Raw genomic sequence first — 21,596 nt, forward strand, 5'->3', positions numbered from 1 at the left:
TCATTGTATACTTTAAATATTTTACATATTGTTGATTATACCTCCAAGAAGCTGAAGAAAACTGTCATTAAGAAATGAATAGGCAAGCCACTAACTGAAAGAAAATTTTACAAAGATATAAGCAGAAAGATTTTTATGAGAAATAAGCTCAAAGGTTAAGGGATGTCAGTAACTTAGAAAAAGGTATAAAATTAATGGCAACTAAGTAGATCCTATGAGTTAAAAAAACACACACAAAAAAACAAACTGTAAGCCCAGCTGGTGTGGCTCAATACTGAGGGTCAACCCATGAACCAGGAAGTCACAGTTGGATTTGCGCATGTCTGGGTTTGGGGCTCGATCTCGAATAGAGGATGTGCAAGAGGCAGCCAATCAATGATTTTATCTCGTCATTGATATTTCTATCTCCCTTTCTCTCAGAAATCAATATATATATAAACTGTATATACAGCCGCTATGAGGACCAGCAGTTTTGACAAGAGGAGAAGGGATAGGACATTACAAGATGAAAGAACAGCAAACACAGAGAAAGGAAGTTGAAAGAAATACAATTTTACTGCAGAATAAGGCACAGCAAAGAACATATCCAATCCTCAGTAAATGTTTGCTGGATTGATATTAAATTAGACATAAGACTGGACAGACTAGTTGAGGACCAATCATATATGGCTTTTAATGACAAACTAAGGAATCCAGCATTTATTCTCCTCAGAATGGGGACCACTGAAGGTTGGGGCAGAAGAGCTCTCTGGTACTAACTGTGATTTAGAAAGAACACTAACATCTCAACCAGTGCTCTTGAATGCTCGGCTTATTAACGGGGTGAAATTTCGGTATAGTATTTATATTTTTTAACTAGTCTATCCTACATCTCCATTAACCAGCCCATTGTACAGAAAGCAGAAGGTTTTGCTTCAATGTCAAAACAATACTTCTGTATGACTCTACTCAAAGAACGAAATATTTGCAAATGCCCCATATTAGATAATTTCATCTTCTGGCCTGGATCCAAGCAAAGTTCATCTAGGGTCAACAGTGCTTCTACACTAATGATGACCTTAGGCAGACATGCTATCAGGACCATGTTAAAACTGAGAAACTGCTAACTACCTTCTTGTACTCTATCTAATGAAGACAACCCAAGTTCCATTTAATGTGCATTTCAAGACATTCCACAGCATAAGAAATCTTGTTTTATGCAATCTTGCTGTCATGAAGTGTAATTTTAAACACAGACCCTAAAACCCAATAAAGAAAAGCTATGCTTCATTTTCCAACCACGCAGTACCCATGCCTGTACTGTAACTAGTGAACCACAGAACTCGAATAAACTTTTTGAAAGTTGAAAAGAATCCAGGAACTCCTACAAAACATCATGAACATGGTCTGAGATGCTACAAGCACCTGTTTCCCATGTGTTCTAACCGCATCTTTTCCATGGAAATACGTACCAGCAAAAGCACCAGTGTCTTGGATGCAAAGCCCATTCCCCAAGGCTGCGATTAGGGAACTGGAGGGTAAAGGGGTGCTGCCTCCGCCCTCCGGTCCACTCCCACTCGCCCTCCATCCTCCCGCCCGCACCCCAGGCGCCGGGTACTCACAGCTCTGGTCTCATACAGAACCAGCTTCTGCACGGAGCTGATGATGGGGGCGGCGGCCACGGGCATGGCCCCCGCAAATAGGAGCCCCCACGACAGGGCACCAGGCCGCAGCCCAGATAGCCTCAGCCTCCGGATCGCCCCAAAAAGACCAGAGAGAAGACACCTCGGACCCTAGGCACCAGGTCCAGCCGGGATGATCACCTCCTGGGCACTAAAGATAAAAATAAATTTGCATTTGACAGGCTTCAGTCCCGAGTTTCCGGATCCCGATGCCCCACCTCCAGGCAAGCCCCGCCCCAGGACCAGCGGGGCGGGGTCGGAGGCTGCATCATAGAGAGGCTGCACCCTAGAGAGGCCGTACCATAGAGAGACCGTACCCTAGAGAGGCCGGGTTCCCAGGCCTGCGTGCTGCCGGGAGAGGGCGAGAAGGGCGCCATCTTTGGTGCGGGCGGAAGGGAAACAATGGGCGGAGACGGTGCCAAGTCCATTGAGTCCGTTGTCTGACTAACCTTTGGGAAAAGGGAAGGATTGCTCCTTTTGAAGCGCTTCCCCAAGTTGCAGACAGACCCATTCCCAAGTGGGTCTGTTTATTTTTTTCCCCTGTCTACTTCTGCCTTTATTTTCCTGGGAACCTGCTTTGGGAGGGTGCTTCGCTGATGTGGGTGTTTGCCCCTCGCATCTCTTTGTCGCCTGTTTTACCCGTATCGTCCAGCGGGTGTATGCTTCTAGGACTTTTTTTTAAATCACCTGAAGTTGGCAGTGTTGGGCTTGCCATCTATTTGTGCCTGAGGCTAACCATTTGTAAATTCTACACTTGGGCTGGGAGGGTCCAGCGGCCGCCGTGCAGTGCAGCGAACATAAATGGGCGATGCATGTATCCTCTCCTATAGTTGCGAAAAGCAGTGTACTGTAATTATGAACACAAATTTAGGTACAAAAGTGAATATTTAAAATAAATCACAGTGAACAGCATAGACTGATGAACAAGAGATAAGGAGCCATGGGTCAGACTGCTGGACCTCAAAAGGAGGGTGGGGATAAAAGGGAGAGATCAAAGGATTTATGTGCACACATAGGAGCCTAACCAGTGGTCAAGGACAATAGGGGAGGTGGGGGCATGAGTGAGGGGGGGGATTGGAATGGGGGGTTGAGGACAAATATGTGATACCTTAATCTATAAAAAAAAATTAATAAAAAAAAATTACAGCCCCACCGCCGATGCCCCGCCCCCAAGCCACCAAGCCCGGAGCTCAGGACCCTCCCCGTCCCCTCCCAAGCTTCCTTGCGCGCTGCGCCTCGGGGTTCCCCGGGCAACCGCTCAACAGATCCGAGAGGTCCCCGAGGCGGCTGTAGCCCACCAGTGGGGTCCGCTGGGGTCCGCTGCGGCCAGGTAAGTAGGGGTGGTAGTTCATCGACCCAATGCATTTTGGTACAGATTGAATGGCATCCCACCTCCTGCGGAGACCCCAGGCCAGTTCTTTTCTTGCAAAAGTAAACTTCGGAATCTCCACAAATCCCGCTTTTTAAAAAATTTTCCCCTTTCGGAGACAAATGTTTTCATTCAACAAACATTTACTGAGCACCTACTATGAGAGCAAAAGATGAATACTGGAGTGGCAGCTAATCTAGCCTAGGCAGAGTGCGAGATATTCCAGGAGTGGGGTCCCCATGTAACCCTCAGGACCCAGGGTTTTTCAACTGCTAAAATTGTAAGGGTGCTTTAAACATATATATATATTAAATTATAGTATAAACACATAATGTGATATTAGAAACTATATGACATTAGAGATAATATAAATTCAAAGATGAAAAATTACAAAACTTTTAAAACAAACAATCATTTTAAATTTTATTTCACAGTTTGGTACTCCTTTTATTAAGAACTAGTTAGGTGACCATGTCAGTGTTGGTATTTTGCATTGATTTGGATCTTTTAACTGGGGAAAAATATTTAGTTCTGTTCCATTTATAATGGAAACCAACTCTTCTGAAAATGAGTTAAATATTTGCACAATGTTTTTATTGAGGATAACAACTCTTAAAAAATCTGTTGAATTCTGGTTTTCAATCATTATATTATAAATAAGCATTTCTATTTGAACTTTGTCTTGGTTTGGTTCAGCCAAAAACAGATCCTGAGACAAAAATTTGAATTCAAATAGCTCCTATGTGGAATACTCCCCAAAACAACAGGGAAGTGAAGGAAGCTAATAAAGGGAATATTATCAAACAAATTTCTCTATGTGCTGAATTCACTGGAGAATTCACTTGGATGAGTGGATGTCTGTTATTTTCTTTTCTTTTTTTTAATGTATTTTATTGATTTTTTTCAGAGAGGAAGAGAGAGGGATAGAGAGTTAGAAACATCGATGAGAGAGAATCATCGATCAGCTGCCTACTGGGAATGTGCCCGCAACCAAGGTACATGCCCTTGACCGGAATCGAACCCGGGACCCTTTAGTCTGCAGGCCAACACTCTATCCACTGAGCCAAACCGGTTTCGGCATCAGTTATTTTCTCTTAAGGGGCAAAAGAGCTGGTGTATCCCTTCATCAACCCCCACCAGTCATTGTCTGATTGTTAATACCCTGGAACTTCCAGTCTGCCCTGTGCTCAGGCTGAATAGGTTTTGGCAGCCGAAAAGAACCGTTATGCAGTCACACATTGCCAGCCAGCAGTTGGAAGTTGGTCTGGCCTAGCATGTATGTCAAGTAGATATGAGCAGGGCAGTAATAATAACATCTGCTCTGTTCAACTTTTGCACCATTCATATCCACTTCTCCCCCATATTAAGTTCACACTATCTGTCACTGATTCTTCAACATGGTGTCTGGTCCCAATTTCTAAAAGAAATGGACTCACAAAAGTATGATTAGCAGGACAAACTACAGCATCCACTACTGCAATTAACCCTAAGCCTATGACCGATAATTTATCACTTCCGTCTAAATTTTCTTTACCCTTGACCAGCATGTCTGCTGGTTTAAATTGTTTTCCCAGTAGAGTAACCAGTCTTCATCTATCGAGTATAAACCCCTGGTTATTATGTCCTTGTCAGGTTGTGGTTGCTGCGGTTATCCATTTACTGGCTGTGGCAGCATCAAGAGGAGTCTCAGAGAATCCCCTGCATTCGCGACGTACACCTCCCTGTCCTAATTATGTAGCAGCAGCTCTACCTCCACCAGTGTAGCAACTCCTCAACAGGTATGTGGAGCCAAAGAGAATCAGGTGGCAGCAGCAATTTTAGGTTTAGTGGAACCTAATCAAGTGGGTCCCTTGGAGGAAGAAGCTCTCTCCTCAGTCAAAACCAGGGCTTCCAATCCAGCAGAGCCTCATGGTGAAGAAGGCTGGTGCAAATGTCAAGCACAGGGTGATAATGAGGGGAGTCACTCTTACCAAATGCTTGGTTCAAGATGAGACGTTCCTCATCTTGAAGCACAGTGTCTCAGTCCCACACAATCCCACACTGGTGCTTTAGCTGTACCTTTAAGAGGCCATTTTAACAATCTGTCAGAGCAGCAGCTTCTAGGTGAGGTAGTATGTAGGAGGACCAGTGGATTACTGTAAAGAGGCTCCTTTGATCCAAAGCAGTATAACAGAGGATCCCAGGATAAGTGCTACAAATCCAATCCACAGAAAGTGATGCTGGCCACAGCTCTGCAGGTAGGGAAGGCAAACCCATACCAGGAACACGTGTCACTTGCTGCCCTCTCCAAGGTGAAGGGGTCCTGTGTAACCAACAGTTTGTCACTGAATGGATGCTTCATATTGGGGCTCAGCCTGGTCTCTGCTGCAGATAGGAAAGACATTCCACAGAAGGACACATTCCTCAGAGTAGCCTGAGAGGGTGCCTTGTTGCTGAGCCCATGCATAGCCTCCATAGCCTCCATTGCCTCCATTCCTGCCACATGCTTACTTCATATCTGAGCCCACGAGGCAAGCACTGAGGTGACCAAGGACAAAGACTAGTTGGCATTTACTGGATAATCATCCTGACTACCTGGTTGGTGAGTGCCTTTTCTGAGATGGATGCTTTGTGAGAAAGCTCCACATATTTTGTGTTGTTTGTTTGTTTGTTTAGTTTTTTATGCAGTACTAGAGGCCCAGTGCATGAAAATTCATGCTCTGGAGAGGGGGTGGGAGGTCCCTCAGCCCAGCCTGCCTCCTCTCACAATCCAGGAGCCCTCTGGGGCTGGAGGTGATCCAGCGATCAGGGGAAGGCAACGCCCCAGCACACCTCTGTTGCTACCATTGCCGGCAGCGCAAGCTTCAGCTGGTCGGCCCTGGTTACCTAAGCCTCGGGTGGCCCTGGGCATCTCAGCAGCCAACATCTGAGGCTTGCCTGTACCTTGGGCCAGTTCTGGGTGGCTGGGCAGCTGACATCCCAAGCTTGCTTGTGCCTCGGACCGGCCGTAGGCAGCTGGGAGACTTAAGGGGATTGGGAGACTCCGGAGACAGGTGCATGGAGCAACCAGGCCCACTTGGGAGCGGGCCTGACCTTGTCACACACATGCCACCCTAGCAGGGCTGAGCGGGCTGGGTGCCGACATCTTTTTTTTTTTTTTTAATATGTTTTATTGATATTTTACAGAGAGGAAGAAAGAGGGATAGAGAGTTAGAAACATTGATGAGAGAGAATCAACGATCAGCTGCCTCCTGCACACCCTCTACTGGAGATGTGCCCGCAACCAAGGTACATGCCCTTAACTGGAATTGAACCCGGGACTCTTCAGTCCGCAAGCCAACGCTCTATCCACTGAGCCAAACCGGTTTCGGCATGGGTGCTGACATCTTATGGCTGTGGGCACCACCATCTTTGAGGGCATGGCAGTCAATTAGCATATTCACTCCTTATTGGTTGTGGGCACCACCATCTTTGCAATTGTGTAATGTTCAATTAACATATTCCTTCTTTATTAGATAGGATAACAAATTACCACAAATTTACCATTTTAAAACACGAATTTGCCAGCTGACATGGCTCAGTAGTTGAACATCAACCTATGAGCCAGGAGAGCAGGGTTCAATTCCCGGTCAGGACATATGCCTGGGTTGCAGGCTCAATCCCCCAACAAGGGGCATGTAGGAGGCAACTAATCAATGTTTCTCTCTCATCTCTGATGTTTCTCCCTCTTCCTTCCTCTCTGAAATAAAAATCTTGTTCATGAATGAAATTGGCACATAATTATGCTTTTTCATACTATTCTCTTGTTTAGGTATGGAGGTTATATGAAACCCATAATTTATGTAGGGAGTCTATACTTTACCTTTTTTCTGAAAGAGAGTCTATAAGATTGTAAGACATGGAGCTCTTTAATAAAACCATCTGGTTTCTTTGTGGGAAGATTTTTAGCTACTGACCCTATTTCCTTAATGGTTAAAGAACCACTTAGGTTTTTCTTTTTCTTTTTTCCCTTAAGAAACTGATTTTTCTAAGAATTTATCCATTTTGTTTGTTTTAAAATATATTTTGGATAACTGTGTTATGATATTCTTTTATTATCTATATCTCTTTTTTTCTTATGTCTTTAAATACCACAATTTAGTTTTGTTGACCCTCTTTATAAAACATTTGTATTTTATTTTATTTAAAAAAAATTTTAATTTTTGATTTACTTTTTCAAACTTCTTAAGTTGTGCACTTATTGTCAGACTTTCTTTTATTCTAATGTAAGTAAGGCTTCTAAATACTACTTTAGCTATATCTTACGAGTTTTGTTATGTATTATGCTCATTATTTTTCAGTTCTATGTATTTTCTCATTTTAATTGGGATTTATTTTATTTTTTTTTATTTTTAAATATATTTTTATTGATTTTGTACAGAGAGGAAGGGAGAGAGATAGAGAATTAGAAACACCGATGAGAGAGAGTCATCAATCAGCTGCCTCTTGCACACCCTCTACTGGGGATATGCCCGCAACCAAGGTACATGCCCTTGACCGGAATCGAACCCGGGACCTTTCAGTCCCCAAGCCGACGCTCTATCCACTGAGCCAAACGGGTTTTGGCCTGGGATTTATTTTAGAGCCATGGATAGTCCCTACATACAAAGACATACAAAAATAGATATGTGTATATGTATAACATATTCAATTTGATCTTTAAAAAAATATGCAACATCATAACATATGTATATGTGTACATATATGTATTTTTTCCTTTAGTCTTTCAGAAAACTTTATTTTAGCTTTTTTACAGCATATAACTGGATTTTGCTATTTATCTCAAACTAAGACCCTATTATTATTTTAATACATGAGCTTAACTTATTTGCAATTATTAGCAAAAGCCATGTATTTAGTGGTATGAAATGGCTTCTGGGCTAAGTAAATTTATAGGGTATTTTAGTTCTCCCTAGCCTACCTACCTATTCCAACTAAATTAGGCACTTTAACAATCTTACTCTTTCTTATTGCAGTATTTTGCATTATGACTTCTCAAGAGAAGATAGAAGAATATCCTTTTGTGGATATATTTAATGAAGATGAAGCTGAAAAAAACTTTATGTTATCTAAACCTGTTTGCTTTGTTATATTTGGGAAACCAGTAAGTTATCACTTCTAATTTATTTAGTATAATTTTTAAAAAACATTTTATTGAAGGATGATAAGCATACAGAAGATGACTCATAGATGTACACCCTGGGTGGTTTTGCATGGACCGCACACCCTCAGATAGAGACACTGAACATGACAGCACTCCAGACCCTCACACTCTCTTCCTAAACACCTACCAGAGTATCTAATAACTTAGTTAATTTGGCCAGTTTTTGTTCTGTTTTCTTTTGCATGTGTAAATAATTTTCATTTTTCAATTACAGTTGACACACATTATTATATTAGTTTCACGTATACACTCCGGTGATTAGACATTACGTAACTTACTATTTGAAGGGGGGACAATATTAGGACAAATGGAGGTTCTCCCATTAATATCTAAAGCTACTGGGAGGCAAGGTGCTTCACCTTTGCCACAGTGTGTCAGTGGACTTATGCACAAAACAGGAAGAAACCAAAAATGGTTGTCCTAAGACAGCTTGCCTTTCTAAGCAGTCTAGTAAGGCCCTCTAGATGAGAGCTATTTTCAGCCACAGAGCTAGTTGGTAGCTACCATTAGGGGGCCAGAGATGGTTAATTAAAAAGCCGCTTCAGAACAGCAGAGGCCAAAGGCTGGATCCTGCCAATAATTTTATTATGTTTTTAAAAACATAACAGAGTTTAAAAAACCAACAGTGAAAGTAATCAGATGCAACTGATACTTCATTAAAGTGATCTTTTATCTTCAGAGTATGATACTTTAAAATGTACATTAAGAAGGACTTTTTTCTATTGAAAGTTACTAAATGAAAGTCTCAAAACATTCATGATTATGAACTTTTAGAAGGAAATAAATAAAATGATGAATCTCAATATAATCACAATGATTTATAATCGAAACTATAATAGTTGATATTCAAAAGTGTTTAATGGGTGGAATGTCACTTTGGTACAGCTTCCTAATTTTTGGGGTATATTCTTCATTTATTTTGGAAAATAGTTTACTTGATAATAATAACTGTCAATAGAACCTTTTAAAATTAGAATATCTGTTCCACTGGCAAATAGCAAATAGCTATTTTACTAAGTTTTAAATAATCTTTCTATTTAAGGGTGTTGGGAAGACAACATTAGCCCGTCATATAGCACAAGAATGGAAATGTATTCGTGTAGAAGGTAAATTTTACTTTCCTTACCCCCCCAATATTTTAGTATAATAACTTTCAAATATTATACAATGAACACTCATATAACTTGTGACTAACATTTTACTTTATCATACATCACTATCATCCCAGTGAATTATCTTGATAATAACATCAAACATGTTTTGCCCTTACAAAACTAGTTAGTCCTAATTTTTGTTCATAGAATTTAGGAGGGTTTATAAAAGGTCTTTGACTCCATTCTATTGCTTCTGCTTCCAATTCTCTGATTTTATAATTTAGAACTGTTGAGGATATGTGTCTTTGGAATGTCTTCCTATGAAAAATGAAAAGAGAAGAAACTCACAACTGCTCTTGGGAATATTTTCCAGGACTTAATTATCTTCAGTGATAAATTTTTTAAATTATTTATAAATTGACTTACATTCTTTGCAATATATAAGACAAGGATAGATGTCTTTATATATAATATTCTGTTAATTAATACAACTAATTATGCCCTCATAGAAAAACAATTTACAAAAGTAGAAACAACAATAGACAAATATAAGAAAAAAAGAGTTTAACCTCATTGTTATTCAAAGAAATGCTAATTTAAATAACACTGATCCATATTTGCCTATCAAATTGGCAGTAAATTTTTAAACTTTCTATAATCATTGTTTGTAAGAATTGATGAAATGAACATTCCATGGGCTGTTTGTGAAATTGGATACACTTTTGGGAGGGAACAATTCAATAAACATACAAATTTTTTTAAAACTTTCCTGTTTGATTGAAAAATTTATTTGTATGAAATCTTAAAAAATATCAAATGTTCTATAGATTATTAGCATCTAGGGGCATAATATAGCTCCTAGGTCCTCCGTTGTCATTTCTATCCCAGAATATCTTCCAGCAAGGGATGGAATATTTCCTGTTAAAAAGGAAACACTTGCCCAGCTGGTGTTGCTCAGTGATTAAGCATTGATTCATAAACCAAGAGGCCGCGGTTCGATTCCTGGTGAGGTCACATGCCTGGGCTGCAGGCTTTGATTCCAAGTAGGTAGTGTATGGAGGCAGCTGATCAATGTTTCTATCTCTCTATCCTTCACCCTTCCTCTCTCTAAAAAATCAATAAGAGAGAAACCAAGAGGGCAGCATAGGTAAACACCTAAACTTCTGCCTTGCACAACAATTTCAAAACTACACCTAAAAGACAAAACAGACATCATCCAGAATCACAGAAAGGCTGTCTGAGTGGAAATTCTACAACTAGAAGGAAAGAGAAAAGCATACTGAGACTCACAGGAGCTACGAAAGGCAGAGGTACAGAGGCACATGTGTGCAGAGAGGGCTGGCAACTGAGTACGTGGCTGGCTTTCTCAATCAGGAGGGAGACAAAAGCTCCCAACAGCTCTGCACTCCAGTTCTTGGCAAGACTCTGGGGACCCAGACTCATTCAGGGAAAACTGGACTGTTGGCATCAGGCAAAACTCGAGGGTGGCTTTCTCTCAGAGTTGCTTGCAGTGATTACCGAGGAACACTGAAACACAGGGGCCTCTTAGGACAGAGCTGATGGGAATCCATCGATGTTTGCTCCGGCTTGAGATTCTGCCCTATCCAAGCTGAGCACAGAGGCTTTTGCAAGTCTTGTTTCATAAGAGTGTTTCCAGCACAGAGGTTCTCCCAGAGTAGACACAGCTTATCCTAACAGCCAGTTGGCCTGGAGGACAATTCCTCCCAGTGACACCAACAACAATCAAGGCTTAACTACAATAAGACTGTGCACACAGCTCATTAAGGTGTGCACCAAGAGTGTCCACCTCAGGTAACTGGGGAGGCTGAGCCACTGGACCCTATAGGGCACACAGCACACAAAGCCACTCTATCAACTCAGGGAAGCAACCAAAATGCAGAGACAAAGAACAGATCACAAATGAAAGAAATGGAGGAAAGCAAATGACTGGATATAGAGTTCAAAACCACAGTTATAAGGTTTTTCAAGAATTTTCTAGAAAAGACATATGTTTAGCGAAAAGGACCAACTAGAAATTAAGCATACACTGACTAAAATGAAAAATATTATACAGAGATTCAACAGAAGACTAGAGGATCGCAAGAACCTAGTCAAAGATTTGAAATACAAAGAAGCAAAAACACCCAACTGAAAAAAAAAAAAAAAAGAATCCAAAAATATGAAGATAGTGTAAGGAGCCTCTGGGACAATTTCAAGTGTACCAACATCAGAATTATGGAGTGCCTGAAGAAGAGAGAGAGCAAGATACTGAAAACCTATTTGAAGAAATGACAGAAAACTTCCCCCACCTGGTGAAATAAATACATACAAGTCCAAGAAGCTCACAGACCCCCAAACAAAAGGAATCCAAAGAGGACCACATCATAATTAAAATGCCAAGAGCAAAAGAAAAAGGGAGAATATTAAAAGCAGCAAGAGAAAAACAGTTAGTTACCTACAAGGGACCACTCATTCGATTGTCAGCTGATTTTGCAATAGAAACTATGCAGGCCAGACAGGAGTGTCAAGAAATATTCAAAGTAATGAATAGCAAGAACCTACAACCAAGATTACCCAGCAAAGCTATCATTCAGAATTGAAGGCAGATAAAGAGCTTCACAAATAAGAAAAAGTTAAAGGTGTTCATCACCACCAAACCAGTATTATATGAAATGCTGAAAGGTATTCTTTAAGAAGAGGAAGAAGAAGAAAAAGGTAAAGATAAAAATTAGGAACAACAAATACATATCTAAAAATCAAGTGAATAAAAAAAAAAAAAATTCCCTGAACTCCAGTTCCAGACTCATTTGGGGAAGACTGGACTGTCTGGCAGTGAGTGAAACTCAAGGGCAGCTTTGATGAACAGAATAAACTGGTGAATATAATAGAATCAGTGGCATAAAAAGGGGGTGGACTGACAATCCTCAAGGGGAAAGGGGTGTGGAGAGTTTGGGAAGAGACTGGACAAAAATCGTACACCTATGGATGAGGACAGGGGGGTGGGGTTAAGGGCAGAGGGTGGGGGGTAAGGGCAGAGGGATGGGAACCAAGTGGAAGGGAACTACGGAGAGACAAAAGAGGAACAATTGTAATAATCTGAACAATAAAGGTTTATTTTTAAAAATAAATAAAAATAAAAATGTATTTTAAAAAAATAAAAAGGAAACATTCAAATTTTAGCTTTAGGATCACTTTTTCTATCAGTTTTTATCTATTTCATCATTTCTTGATGCATATTTTCCTTTTATATAACCAGCATACAAAATTAATGGGCTCTGGTTTTATAATGGTATGGTTATAAATAATATAGTCCAGATACTTTTGTGCAGTACTTCATAGTTTCCAAATCATTATCAAATACACAACCTCATTTCATCTTCACATTCGCTTGCCTATTATTCAGGGCATAAGCGCCTGAGGCACGGAGGTGTTTAGGAAGTTAGCTTCCCCAAGATGGTGGAGATGGGTTCTCTGTGGGAAATATTCTGCTGCCTCAACACTTTGGTTAGGCTTAAATGACATACTGTGTATAAACATGCCGTACACTCTAAAGTGATATACAAATGTTAATCTTGTTACCGGTTACAAAACACACAAATGTGTTTCTTAATTTGACAATTCTAATACCAGTTTGTGCTAATATTTTGAATACATTTCAGCTCTAACAATTTTGGAAGAACATATTACCAAGGATACTGAAACAGGAGTTATGGTAAACAAAACTAAATTTCAAAGTTATTTTTTTAAAGCTCTGTATCACAGGTACATTATACAGTAATGTAAAATATCTGCTTTTCTTAGTTGCAATCGATGCTGTTCAGTGGTCAAAGCATTCCAGATGAACTTCTCATAAAGCTGATGTTGGAGAAGCTCAACTCCCTAGAAATCGCTCACTTTGGTATGTTTATTTCTGTACATTGGTGGTTATCAGAGCAGCGTTAAAACTGTACTTTTCCCAGCCAGTGTGGCTCAGTGGTTGAGCATGGGCCCATGAACCAGGAGGCAGCCCATCGATGTTTCTCTTTCATCAATATTCCTACCTCTCTAGCCTTTTCCTTTCCTATCTCTAAAATCAATTTTAAAAAATTAAACAAAAAAACAAACAAACAAAAAAAAGTTGTGCTTTGTCTGAGGCAGAGGCAATGTCTGGAGTTGCTCTTTCTTTTGCTCTGGCACAGGTCCCAGGGCCTGAATTCAATTCAGCACTTCAGATAGTTTTGCTTATTTACCTGTTTTTATTTTGTATACTATACTTTTGTAAAAACAAATTAACTTCATATGATCCAATCTTCTTTTAGCATTGTGTTTTTCAGCAAAAGCTTCAAAAATCTGCTGTGATCCTTCTCACAGTGCTGACAGCTTCTGCTGACTGTTTTCCCATTCACTCTGAGTTTGGTTACTAAATTCTGCCAATGGGTTATTTAGGTTTCTCCGTATTAATCCACACTTCTCAGGCAGGAATGGAAACGAGAATAGCCCCAGCTTACCCTCTGGCTCTAGTTATTGGTTGGCTTCAGTTTGTTCACCCAGCTTACCCCCTGACTGTGGGCCTGAGAAGTCTCCCTGCATTCCAACAGGTGCTGAACAGGGGCTTTGGAATTATTTGATGGGAGGGGTGAGCTGGCTTGAATTCAATCTAGGGTTGATCAAGCTGCCTCATTCACAGCAGCACCCACCTTTGTGATGTGTCAGACCTGGACATTAACACCAGCCATCAGCTCCCAGAGGAGGCACTGGTCAAAGTCTTGAAAAAAAGTTCAAAAGAAGCTGTTAATCAAGTGAGGACTAGAGAATGATGGGAACCAAACCAAACTAGGGGAGTGCTGAGACAGGAAAGCAAAAAAGCAAGAACAGCAGGAGGGGGCAAGCAAAGAAAGACCTGGCTCCGGTCCTGAGACAAGAACAGCTGCATGCATGCCTGTATTTTTGCAGTGGTACGTTGGGCTCATTAAAATAGCCTCAAATAGAATGAATGCCTCAGGATGCCACCTCTCTTTCAAAGTGTTTCAGAGATAACAACAGGAACAAATGAGGAAGCAAAAGCCAAGTTGGAAACTAAGGGTTATAGTAAAACAGGAGAGAATCATGATATAACTCACATATCCAAACCCAAGATGACAGATCTCCCTTTCTGTTTAGGGTTGCTTCTCTGGATAGCGTCCAATGCATAGAGGCAAAAAGTAAAGTGAGAAAGTTTAGGAGAAATTGACACATTTAATGAGGTTTTGGATTACCATGGGAGTTGTTGATCTGATTTTTAAAAAAATAAAATATTGTGATCGATACTTTCTTAAGTGAGGATTTTGAGGTTGGCTTATGAAACACGTTTATTCATTTACCAACAGATGCTTAGTAGCTTTTTTTATTATGGTATTCTAGGCATTGTATAGAAGTTCTCAAGACTCCATTACACTTATAAGAATTGTTGAGGCTCCAAAGGAGCTTTTACTTATAGGTTATATCTATCGGTATTTACCTTATTAGAAATTAAAACTAAAAAATGTTTAAAATATTTATTTAAAAAACAGCTCCATGTTAACATAAATAGCATATTTTATAAAAATGATCATATTATTCAAGGCAAAATATTTAGTGTTAAGAGTGATATTTTATTTTTTCAAATTTCTTTAATGTCTGGCTTAAGAAAAGACCTGGCTGAATTCTCACATCTACTTTTGCTTAGTTTGTTGCAGTATATTGTTTTTGTTGAAGTACATGAAGAAAATCCAGCTTCACACAATGATAATTGGAAAAGAAAGAGTATTTTAATAGTATTTAGAATAATTATGGATATTCTTTATCCTACACCAAATCAGGAGCCTTGGCCAGTTTCTCAATGGTTAGAGCATTGGCCTGTGGATCTGAAGGGTATCAGATTTGATTCCCTGTCAAGGGCATGTACCTCTGTTGCAGGTACCATCCCCTGCATTAGTGTTCATCAGTAATTGGATTATATTTTATAAAGCAATAATAATAATTCCATGATTTCACATGGGTAATATAAAACTTTAAAAATTATATTTTACCCTACAGGTTATATTATCACTGAAATACCAACACTTGCAGAGGATGCCTTGACTACTTTGCAGCAAATAGCCTTAATTAAAAATCTAGATTTGAAACCTGATATTATAATCAATATTAAGGTAAGAAGTTGTTTTCTAATATAGTTAACCATTGTTTTTGATGAAAGTGAAATGAAGGACTATTTATATAAATTTTAAATAGTCAGCCGAACCGGTTTGGCTCAGTGGTAGAGCGTCGGTCTGCAGACTGAAAGGTCCCAGGTTCGATTCCGGTCAAGGGCATGTACATTGATTGTGGGCACATCCCCGGTGGGAAGTGTGCAGGAGGCAGCTGTTCGATATGTCTCTCTCATCGACATTTCTAGCTCTCTATCTCTCTCCCTTCCTCTCTGTAAAAAATCAATAAAATATATTTTTTTTAAAATTTCTTTTAAGTAGTCAGGGGAATGCTAATTTATGCATCAGTCCTGGGGAGCTATACTTTCTTATGCCTCTGTGCTTTTGCACCTGCAGCTCTATCCACAGTGGACATCCACTTGCCTCTTGTCATCCTTTGAAAGTCAATCAGGCATCATCTCTTCTAGAACTTCCCCCAGGGTGACCTCCTATACACCAACACACCCATTAACTAATTCATTCTCTCTCCCAGCTTCCCCAACACATTGCTACAGGAAAGTTTAATACATCTTTGATGACCATTCACATTAATCTCATCTCTCTATCACATTACCTCACTATATTGTCATTGACTATTTTCCCTCTGGACTTGAAGGCAGGAACCATGTCTTACATAAATTAGCTCAATATCTGGCTCTTAGTTGACACCTAATATGTTTTCCAGTTAAATAAAATAAAAGAACAAACAAATGATTTGGACATATGAATGCTAAAGAACTAGATTGATTAAGAATTAAGGCTGGATCCTGTTCCCAATTCTCTCCTTTCTCATTGGTAAACACATTTAGGAGCCTCAATTTTCTCTTTACAAAGATGATGATAACTGCCTCCTGAGGTTTTGATAAGAATACAGTGAGAAGCACCCCAACTTCTCTTTCAGGCAATTGTGAGCAACACAGCAGTAAATATCAACACTAAGCAGATTATTATTGTAGATCACGCAGGGAGAACAAAGGGTAAAATATTTAACTGTAGCAGTGTTAATTATATTCTACTCAAGGTCCACCATTTCTTTTCAGTCAGGTCAAGTTTCTAAGCTTTCTAAATCTTCATTTTCCAGCTAATGAAAAGAAAATAGGATTCTACCTAGTATCCTATCTATTATACTTATTCCAGGACTTCTGTAAGGATCAAATGAGATGAAGTATGGGAAAATGCTTCACAAATATTTGGTTAAATTGTAAAATGTTTGCACCTGGCTATAAAGCAAGTCAGGTCCTTGGGCTGAAGAAACTCCAAGGAAGCTAGCTAGTCACTAGAGAGAAGAAGTCAGGCGTTGCTACGTGATGTCATTTCCCAGTACCCACAGTGACTATTTTCAGGCTGGGCTGGGCTGGGCTGGGGGCTGCATTTTATAACATGGGATCTTGCCAACGTTGGCTTAAATTTGGTGGGGTGTCACTCTGGTGTGGTGGTAGGTGCCATTTCTCTGTAAATGGTCAGTGTGCATCACAGAAGCTCCTGCATTGAACATCTGCCCCTTTGTGGTCAGTGAGTGTCATAGCAACCAGTCCAGCATAGTGGTTAGACATTTATACAATTTATGAAATGATCTCTCAGTAAGTCTAGTAACCACCTGACGTCCTACATATTGTAGTTATTACAATATTATTAACTATATTCCCTATGCTGTACCTTACATCCCTGTGACTGGTTTGCAACTACCAATTTGCACTTCTTAATCTCTTCATCTTTTTCACCCAGCTCTCCCAACTCCTCTCCCTTCTAGCAACCATCAGTTCTCTGTATCTATAAGTCTGTTTTGTTTGTTTTGGTCTTTTGATTCCACATATAAGTGAAATTATATTGTATTTGTCATTATCTGATACTTCTTTCATTCAGCAAAATGCCCTCTAAGTTCTTCCATGTTGTTGCAAATGGTAAGATTTCATTCCTTTTTATGGCTGAATAATATTCCATTATATATAAGTACCACATCTTCTTTTCCTTTTGAAATAAACTTGACAGAATCTCCCTATGCAAGCTAAACTGACTTTCTACTGTATTGCTCTAACTCTTTTTACTATTTGTATAACCCTCTTTTTTATCTTAAAATTTCTGACGTTTACTACATATATTAATTTTGGATAAAGAAAAGTGCTGATGGGGCAGGGAGGTTGGGAGAGGTCAATGGAGAAGAAAGGAGACATGTAATACTTTCAACAATAAAATTTTTTTTAAAAAGAACAAAAAAAAGTTGATATACCATAAAGGTTGTTTATATAATGAAACCTGACACAAAATAACATTTAAAATATTACATTTGCTTGGGGCTTTAAAGAATTTTTTGGTTTATGTATTGTGTAATATGTGAATAGGAAGTAAAAGCACATTCAACATGTTTAAAATGATTACTAATGTTCCTCAGTGCCCTGACTATGATTTATGCCAAAGAGTTTCTGGGCAAAGGCAGCACAGTACTACAGGGTACATATACACAAGAGAGCAGTGGGATCCAGAAGTCATTGAGAGTCGAAGGAAAAAAAAGAAAGAAGCTCATAAAGAAGGAAAAGGAGACGAGGAAGGGGAAGAGGAAGAAGAGCAAGAAGAAGAAGAGGTAATATCCCAGTACCATATACTGTACTTTTAACATTCATGAGAATTACATTAAATGAATAGATAGCATGGATAACAGAAAATAGCAGATACTACATAAAATAATAATAGGATAGTAAGTATGATATTGAACTCTTTTCAGGCCTTGGGCTGAGAACTTTTATACGCATTACTCCCACTGCCTTGAAATATTATTTTCCAGAAATCTGTGCGGCTCTCTCACTCATTTCCTTCTGGGTTCTACTCAACTATCACTTCTTCAGGGAGTCCTTCCATGACCACCTGATTAAAATAGCGCCTTCTCCCATTATTCTCCACTCCCTCTATCCTGCATTATCTTCCTTCCTTGTACTTACCACCACCTAGCCTGTTACATGTTAATTTGTCTACTTGTTTATGTTCTTTATGCCCCAACTGGAATGCATGATCCATTATCCCAGCGACTTAGTTGGTTTGATTCACTGTAGTATTCCAAGTTCCTAGAACTGCTTCCACATAGGAACTTGTAGTATTCCAAGTTCCTAGAACTGCTGGTCAATCTTTACTGAATGAGTGCATGAACGAACCAGTAGCTCAGGCTTTCAGAGGAAATAATTTATTTATTGTGTCTCTAAAAATATGATGTTCTTTCCCTGCTGTTGCATACTCATTGAGAAGTACAAAGAAATTACTAAGTCCAAAGTGATCTCAAATTTCATTCCATATGATAAGGGCCCCCTAAGGTGTTTAATCTCTCTTAAATAAATATCCTCAGACTTTAATTTTCCCTTCTGTCTACTTCTCACACCAAAATGGCATCTAGGTGTAAGGAGGGAGGGATGTGGCTTATAAATTAAATAATCATTAACATAAAGATATTTAAAGTCTTTTATTTTCCATTTAGGCATTTATTGCTGAAATGCAGGTGGTGGCTGAAATTCTTCAACATTTAGTTCAGAGGCCAGAGGATTATTTGGAAAATATTGAGCACATCGTTAAACTTTATAAGGATATGATTCTTCAGGCTTTAGAAGTAAGAACAAGATATACATTGCTAAAAATGGGAATATAAATATTTGTGTTCTATCACTAGATAAATAGCTCTCACACTTATTCACCCCCATATATCATTATTCTGGTTCTCCTCTGCTTGAATTTGGTAGAATGCTATTAGAATAAAGCTTCCATCCCAAAGGCTATTTCACAAAACAATATTATTTTACTCTTACAAAGCATCAGTGTTGCTGAAACAGAATAAATGAAACACGTTTTTTCAAAAGTTACTAGGGGAATTCATTTATGGTTAGAGATTGGAAAACCCATGTTAACAGACTATTTTTATGAAGTCATTTTTAATCTGTAATTTGTGAGTTTATCAAAACAAATGTACACATAAGGTGCATTTTTATTCTAAAGTTTATTTAAATTGCAATCTAAAGAATTTTATACCCAGATTGGCTTCTATGAGTATCATATTAAAAGTGGGTTATATGTCAACATGATAAAGCCATTCATTATTTATTATAATAAAAAACTTAATTATTTAGCTTTTAAAAATATGATTACTAAGATTACAATTATGTGAAAAACATATTTTATATGGCCAAAAATCCAGAGAAAATAGCCAAGTTTGTATTGAAAATGTATTCAACAAGCATTTACTGAACCTGGGTATTTGGCTAGACATCATGCTAAGCAATAACAAAGATAAATAAAAAAACAAGTCTTCAAGTTGCCTCTTCCCATCAGATAGAAAAACGAAAATGATTTGTTCTATGATGTTTTATATTTATATATTTTAAAGACAAATAAGTGAATCATTTTAATTCTCATTATTTACCCCCCAAAATGAGAACCAAATTTAATTGTTTTCTCCCGTATATCTTTTATTCCTCTCTTCCTCTTCTCTGTCCATGGCCTTTAAACATAACTTCTTAACAGTCATTTAGATGTCTATGTATAACATTTTTTCCTCCTGCAACAAAAATATTCTGCATAGTCCTTAACACATTGCAGGCAGATCACAAGCATTCTGGTGTTTTCATATTCCACAGTGTTTTTCTTAAATGTTAAAGGCACGCCTTAAAATTAAATACCCATTACATTTTGAACTTATTTATTATATGTTATTACAAGCTAATACTTTTTAAAGTATGATACTTTATCAAATGCTTTTTGTACATGTTCAATAGAAACTTATCAAGCCACTGGATAAAGCTAGCAATAAAACTACTGATGTGCAATGTGTTAAGTGGCTGGCACTGGGTATGAAGTAAAGCATAATTAAAATCAGATTCAGAAAATTAGAAAACTATTTATGGGGGGAAATTAGCAGAGCTAGTGTCTTCAAGGTTAGGGACAAAGTCTTACATACCAGCATCACTGATGTCCAAAGAATGGCAAGTGGTAAATGCTTAACAGATGTTCAGCTGAACAAGTGATGCGATCACAAAAGGGAAAAAGTGATAGCTTCAGTTTCATTACATGTAAGATTTTTAGCAGTAAAAAATTAAAAACCTTATTCAAATGATAACTTGGAAATATACCCACATCAATTATGAACAAGTCATAGAAATGATTTTTTTAAAACCTCTAAGTTCTCACCCTTCTGATACAGATAGACCACAAATATGAGCAGACAGTTCACAAAAATTAAAGATAAAAGAGTAATAGGCCTCTTGAAAAAAATTTAGCTTCTCTGATTATGAAGAAATGCTCATCTGAATAATGAAATATCATTTCCATGATCAAATTTTAAAAGATGAGCAAGAAATAAGACCTCCTAGTGCTAGCAAGAATATGGTTAAGCAAACACCTATACCTTGTTGAAAGGAATAGAAGTCAGTATGGTCATTTTGAATAGCACGTTACACATGATATAATGTACGTATGTGTAACAAAATTTAGACTTCAATATTTTCATATAGTATATTAAAATGCTGATCTTGTATTCAGTTTTCCCAATGATCCTGGATTATAAGGTTTCTTTTCTGTTATCTGTAGGAAATAATGGCTGAGCACAATCCCCAGTATTTCATTGAGCTAGATGGAAATTTGCCCCCAGAGGACCTCTTTACCGTGAGTGCAATTTTCAATAAAAATATCCCATGGTTTAGAAAATCAAAAAGTTGTTGTCTGGCTTGTACTTATTTTAACGAACATCAGAAAGATATTTACATTTTTAAGCATTTATTGTTTGAAACATTTATTTTGACACTTAAAAATGTGTTGTTATATTTATTCATTTTATTTATATTAAAATCAAAACTACACTTAAATCTAAAATCTCTGTATGGCAAAAAGTGCTTCAAAGAAAAGTTAAAGCAAATAGCAGTCAATTAGTTCATGATGACGCTCAATATGAGTCATTAGAGAAATGCAAAACAAAGTCATAATGAAATACCACTTTATACCCACTAAGGTGGCTGAGATTTAAATTTTAAAAAATAGGCACTAACAAGTGTTGGCAAGGTTGTGGAAAAGTTGGAACCCTCGTACATTGCTGGTGGGGTTGTAAAGTGGTGTGGCAAAAGGGCAGAAGCTAGTCTGGTG

At 38.5% G+C, this 21,596-nt stretch overlaps 2 protein-coding genes across 3 annotated transcripts in view; one reads left to right on the forward strand and one right to left on the reverse strand.

The window, feature by feature from the left end:
• FIG4 (FIG4 phosphoinositide 5-phosphatase) overlaps nt 1–1,892 on the reverse strand; it is an 80,199-nt gene extending 78,307 nt beyond the window's left edge. The window contains exon 1 of the mRNA XM_036414547.2: nt 1,602–1,892. Coding sequence (XP_036270440.1) covers nt 1,602–1,667 — 66 coding nt within the window. The 5' untranslated portion in view covers nt 1,668–1,892. The remainder of the gene's footprint in view (nt 1–1,601) is intronic.
• Nucleotides 1,893–2,776: 884 nt separating this feature from the next.
• AK9 (adenylate kinase 9) overlaps nt 2,777–21,596 on the forward strand; it is a 103,410-nt gene continuing 84,590 nt past the window's right edge. The window contains exons 1-10 of one of the 2 annotated variants that reach the window (XM_045572773.1): nt 2,777–2,991; nt 4,663–4,808; nt 8,025–8,152; nt 9,255–9,318; nt 12,966–13,018; nt 13,108–13,204; nt 15,340–15,452; nt 17,878–18,066; nt 18,949–19,077; nt 21,048–21,122. In XM_045572773.1, the coding sequence (XP_045428729.1) occupies nt 8,036–8,152; nt 9,255–9,318; nt 12,966–13,018; nt 13,108–13,204; nt 15,340–15,452; nt 17,878–18,066; nt 18,949–19,077; nt 21,048–21,122 (837 nt within the window). In that variant the 5' untranslated portion in view covers nt 2,777–2,991; nt 4,663–4,808; nt 8,025–8,035. The remainder of the gene's footprint in view (nt 2,992–4,662; nt 4,809–8,024; nt 8,153–9,254; nt 9,319–12,965; nt 13,019–13,107; nt 13,205–15,339; nt 15,453–17,877; nt 18,067–18,948; nt 19,078–21,047; nt 21,123–21,596) is intronic. The other variant, XM_045572772.1, reaches the window with a different exon arrangement.

Source organism: Pipistrellus kuhlii, unplaced genomic scaffold (genome assembly GCF_014108245.1).
Source record: "Pipistrellus kuhlii isolate mPipKuh1 unplaced genomic scaffold, mPipKuh1.p scaffold_m20_p_5, whole genome shotgun sequence".
NCBI classification, from domain to species: Eukaryota; Metazoa; Chordata; class Mammalia; order Chiroptera; family Vespertilionidae; genus Pipistrellus; species Pipistrellus kuhlii.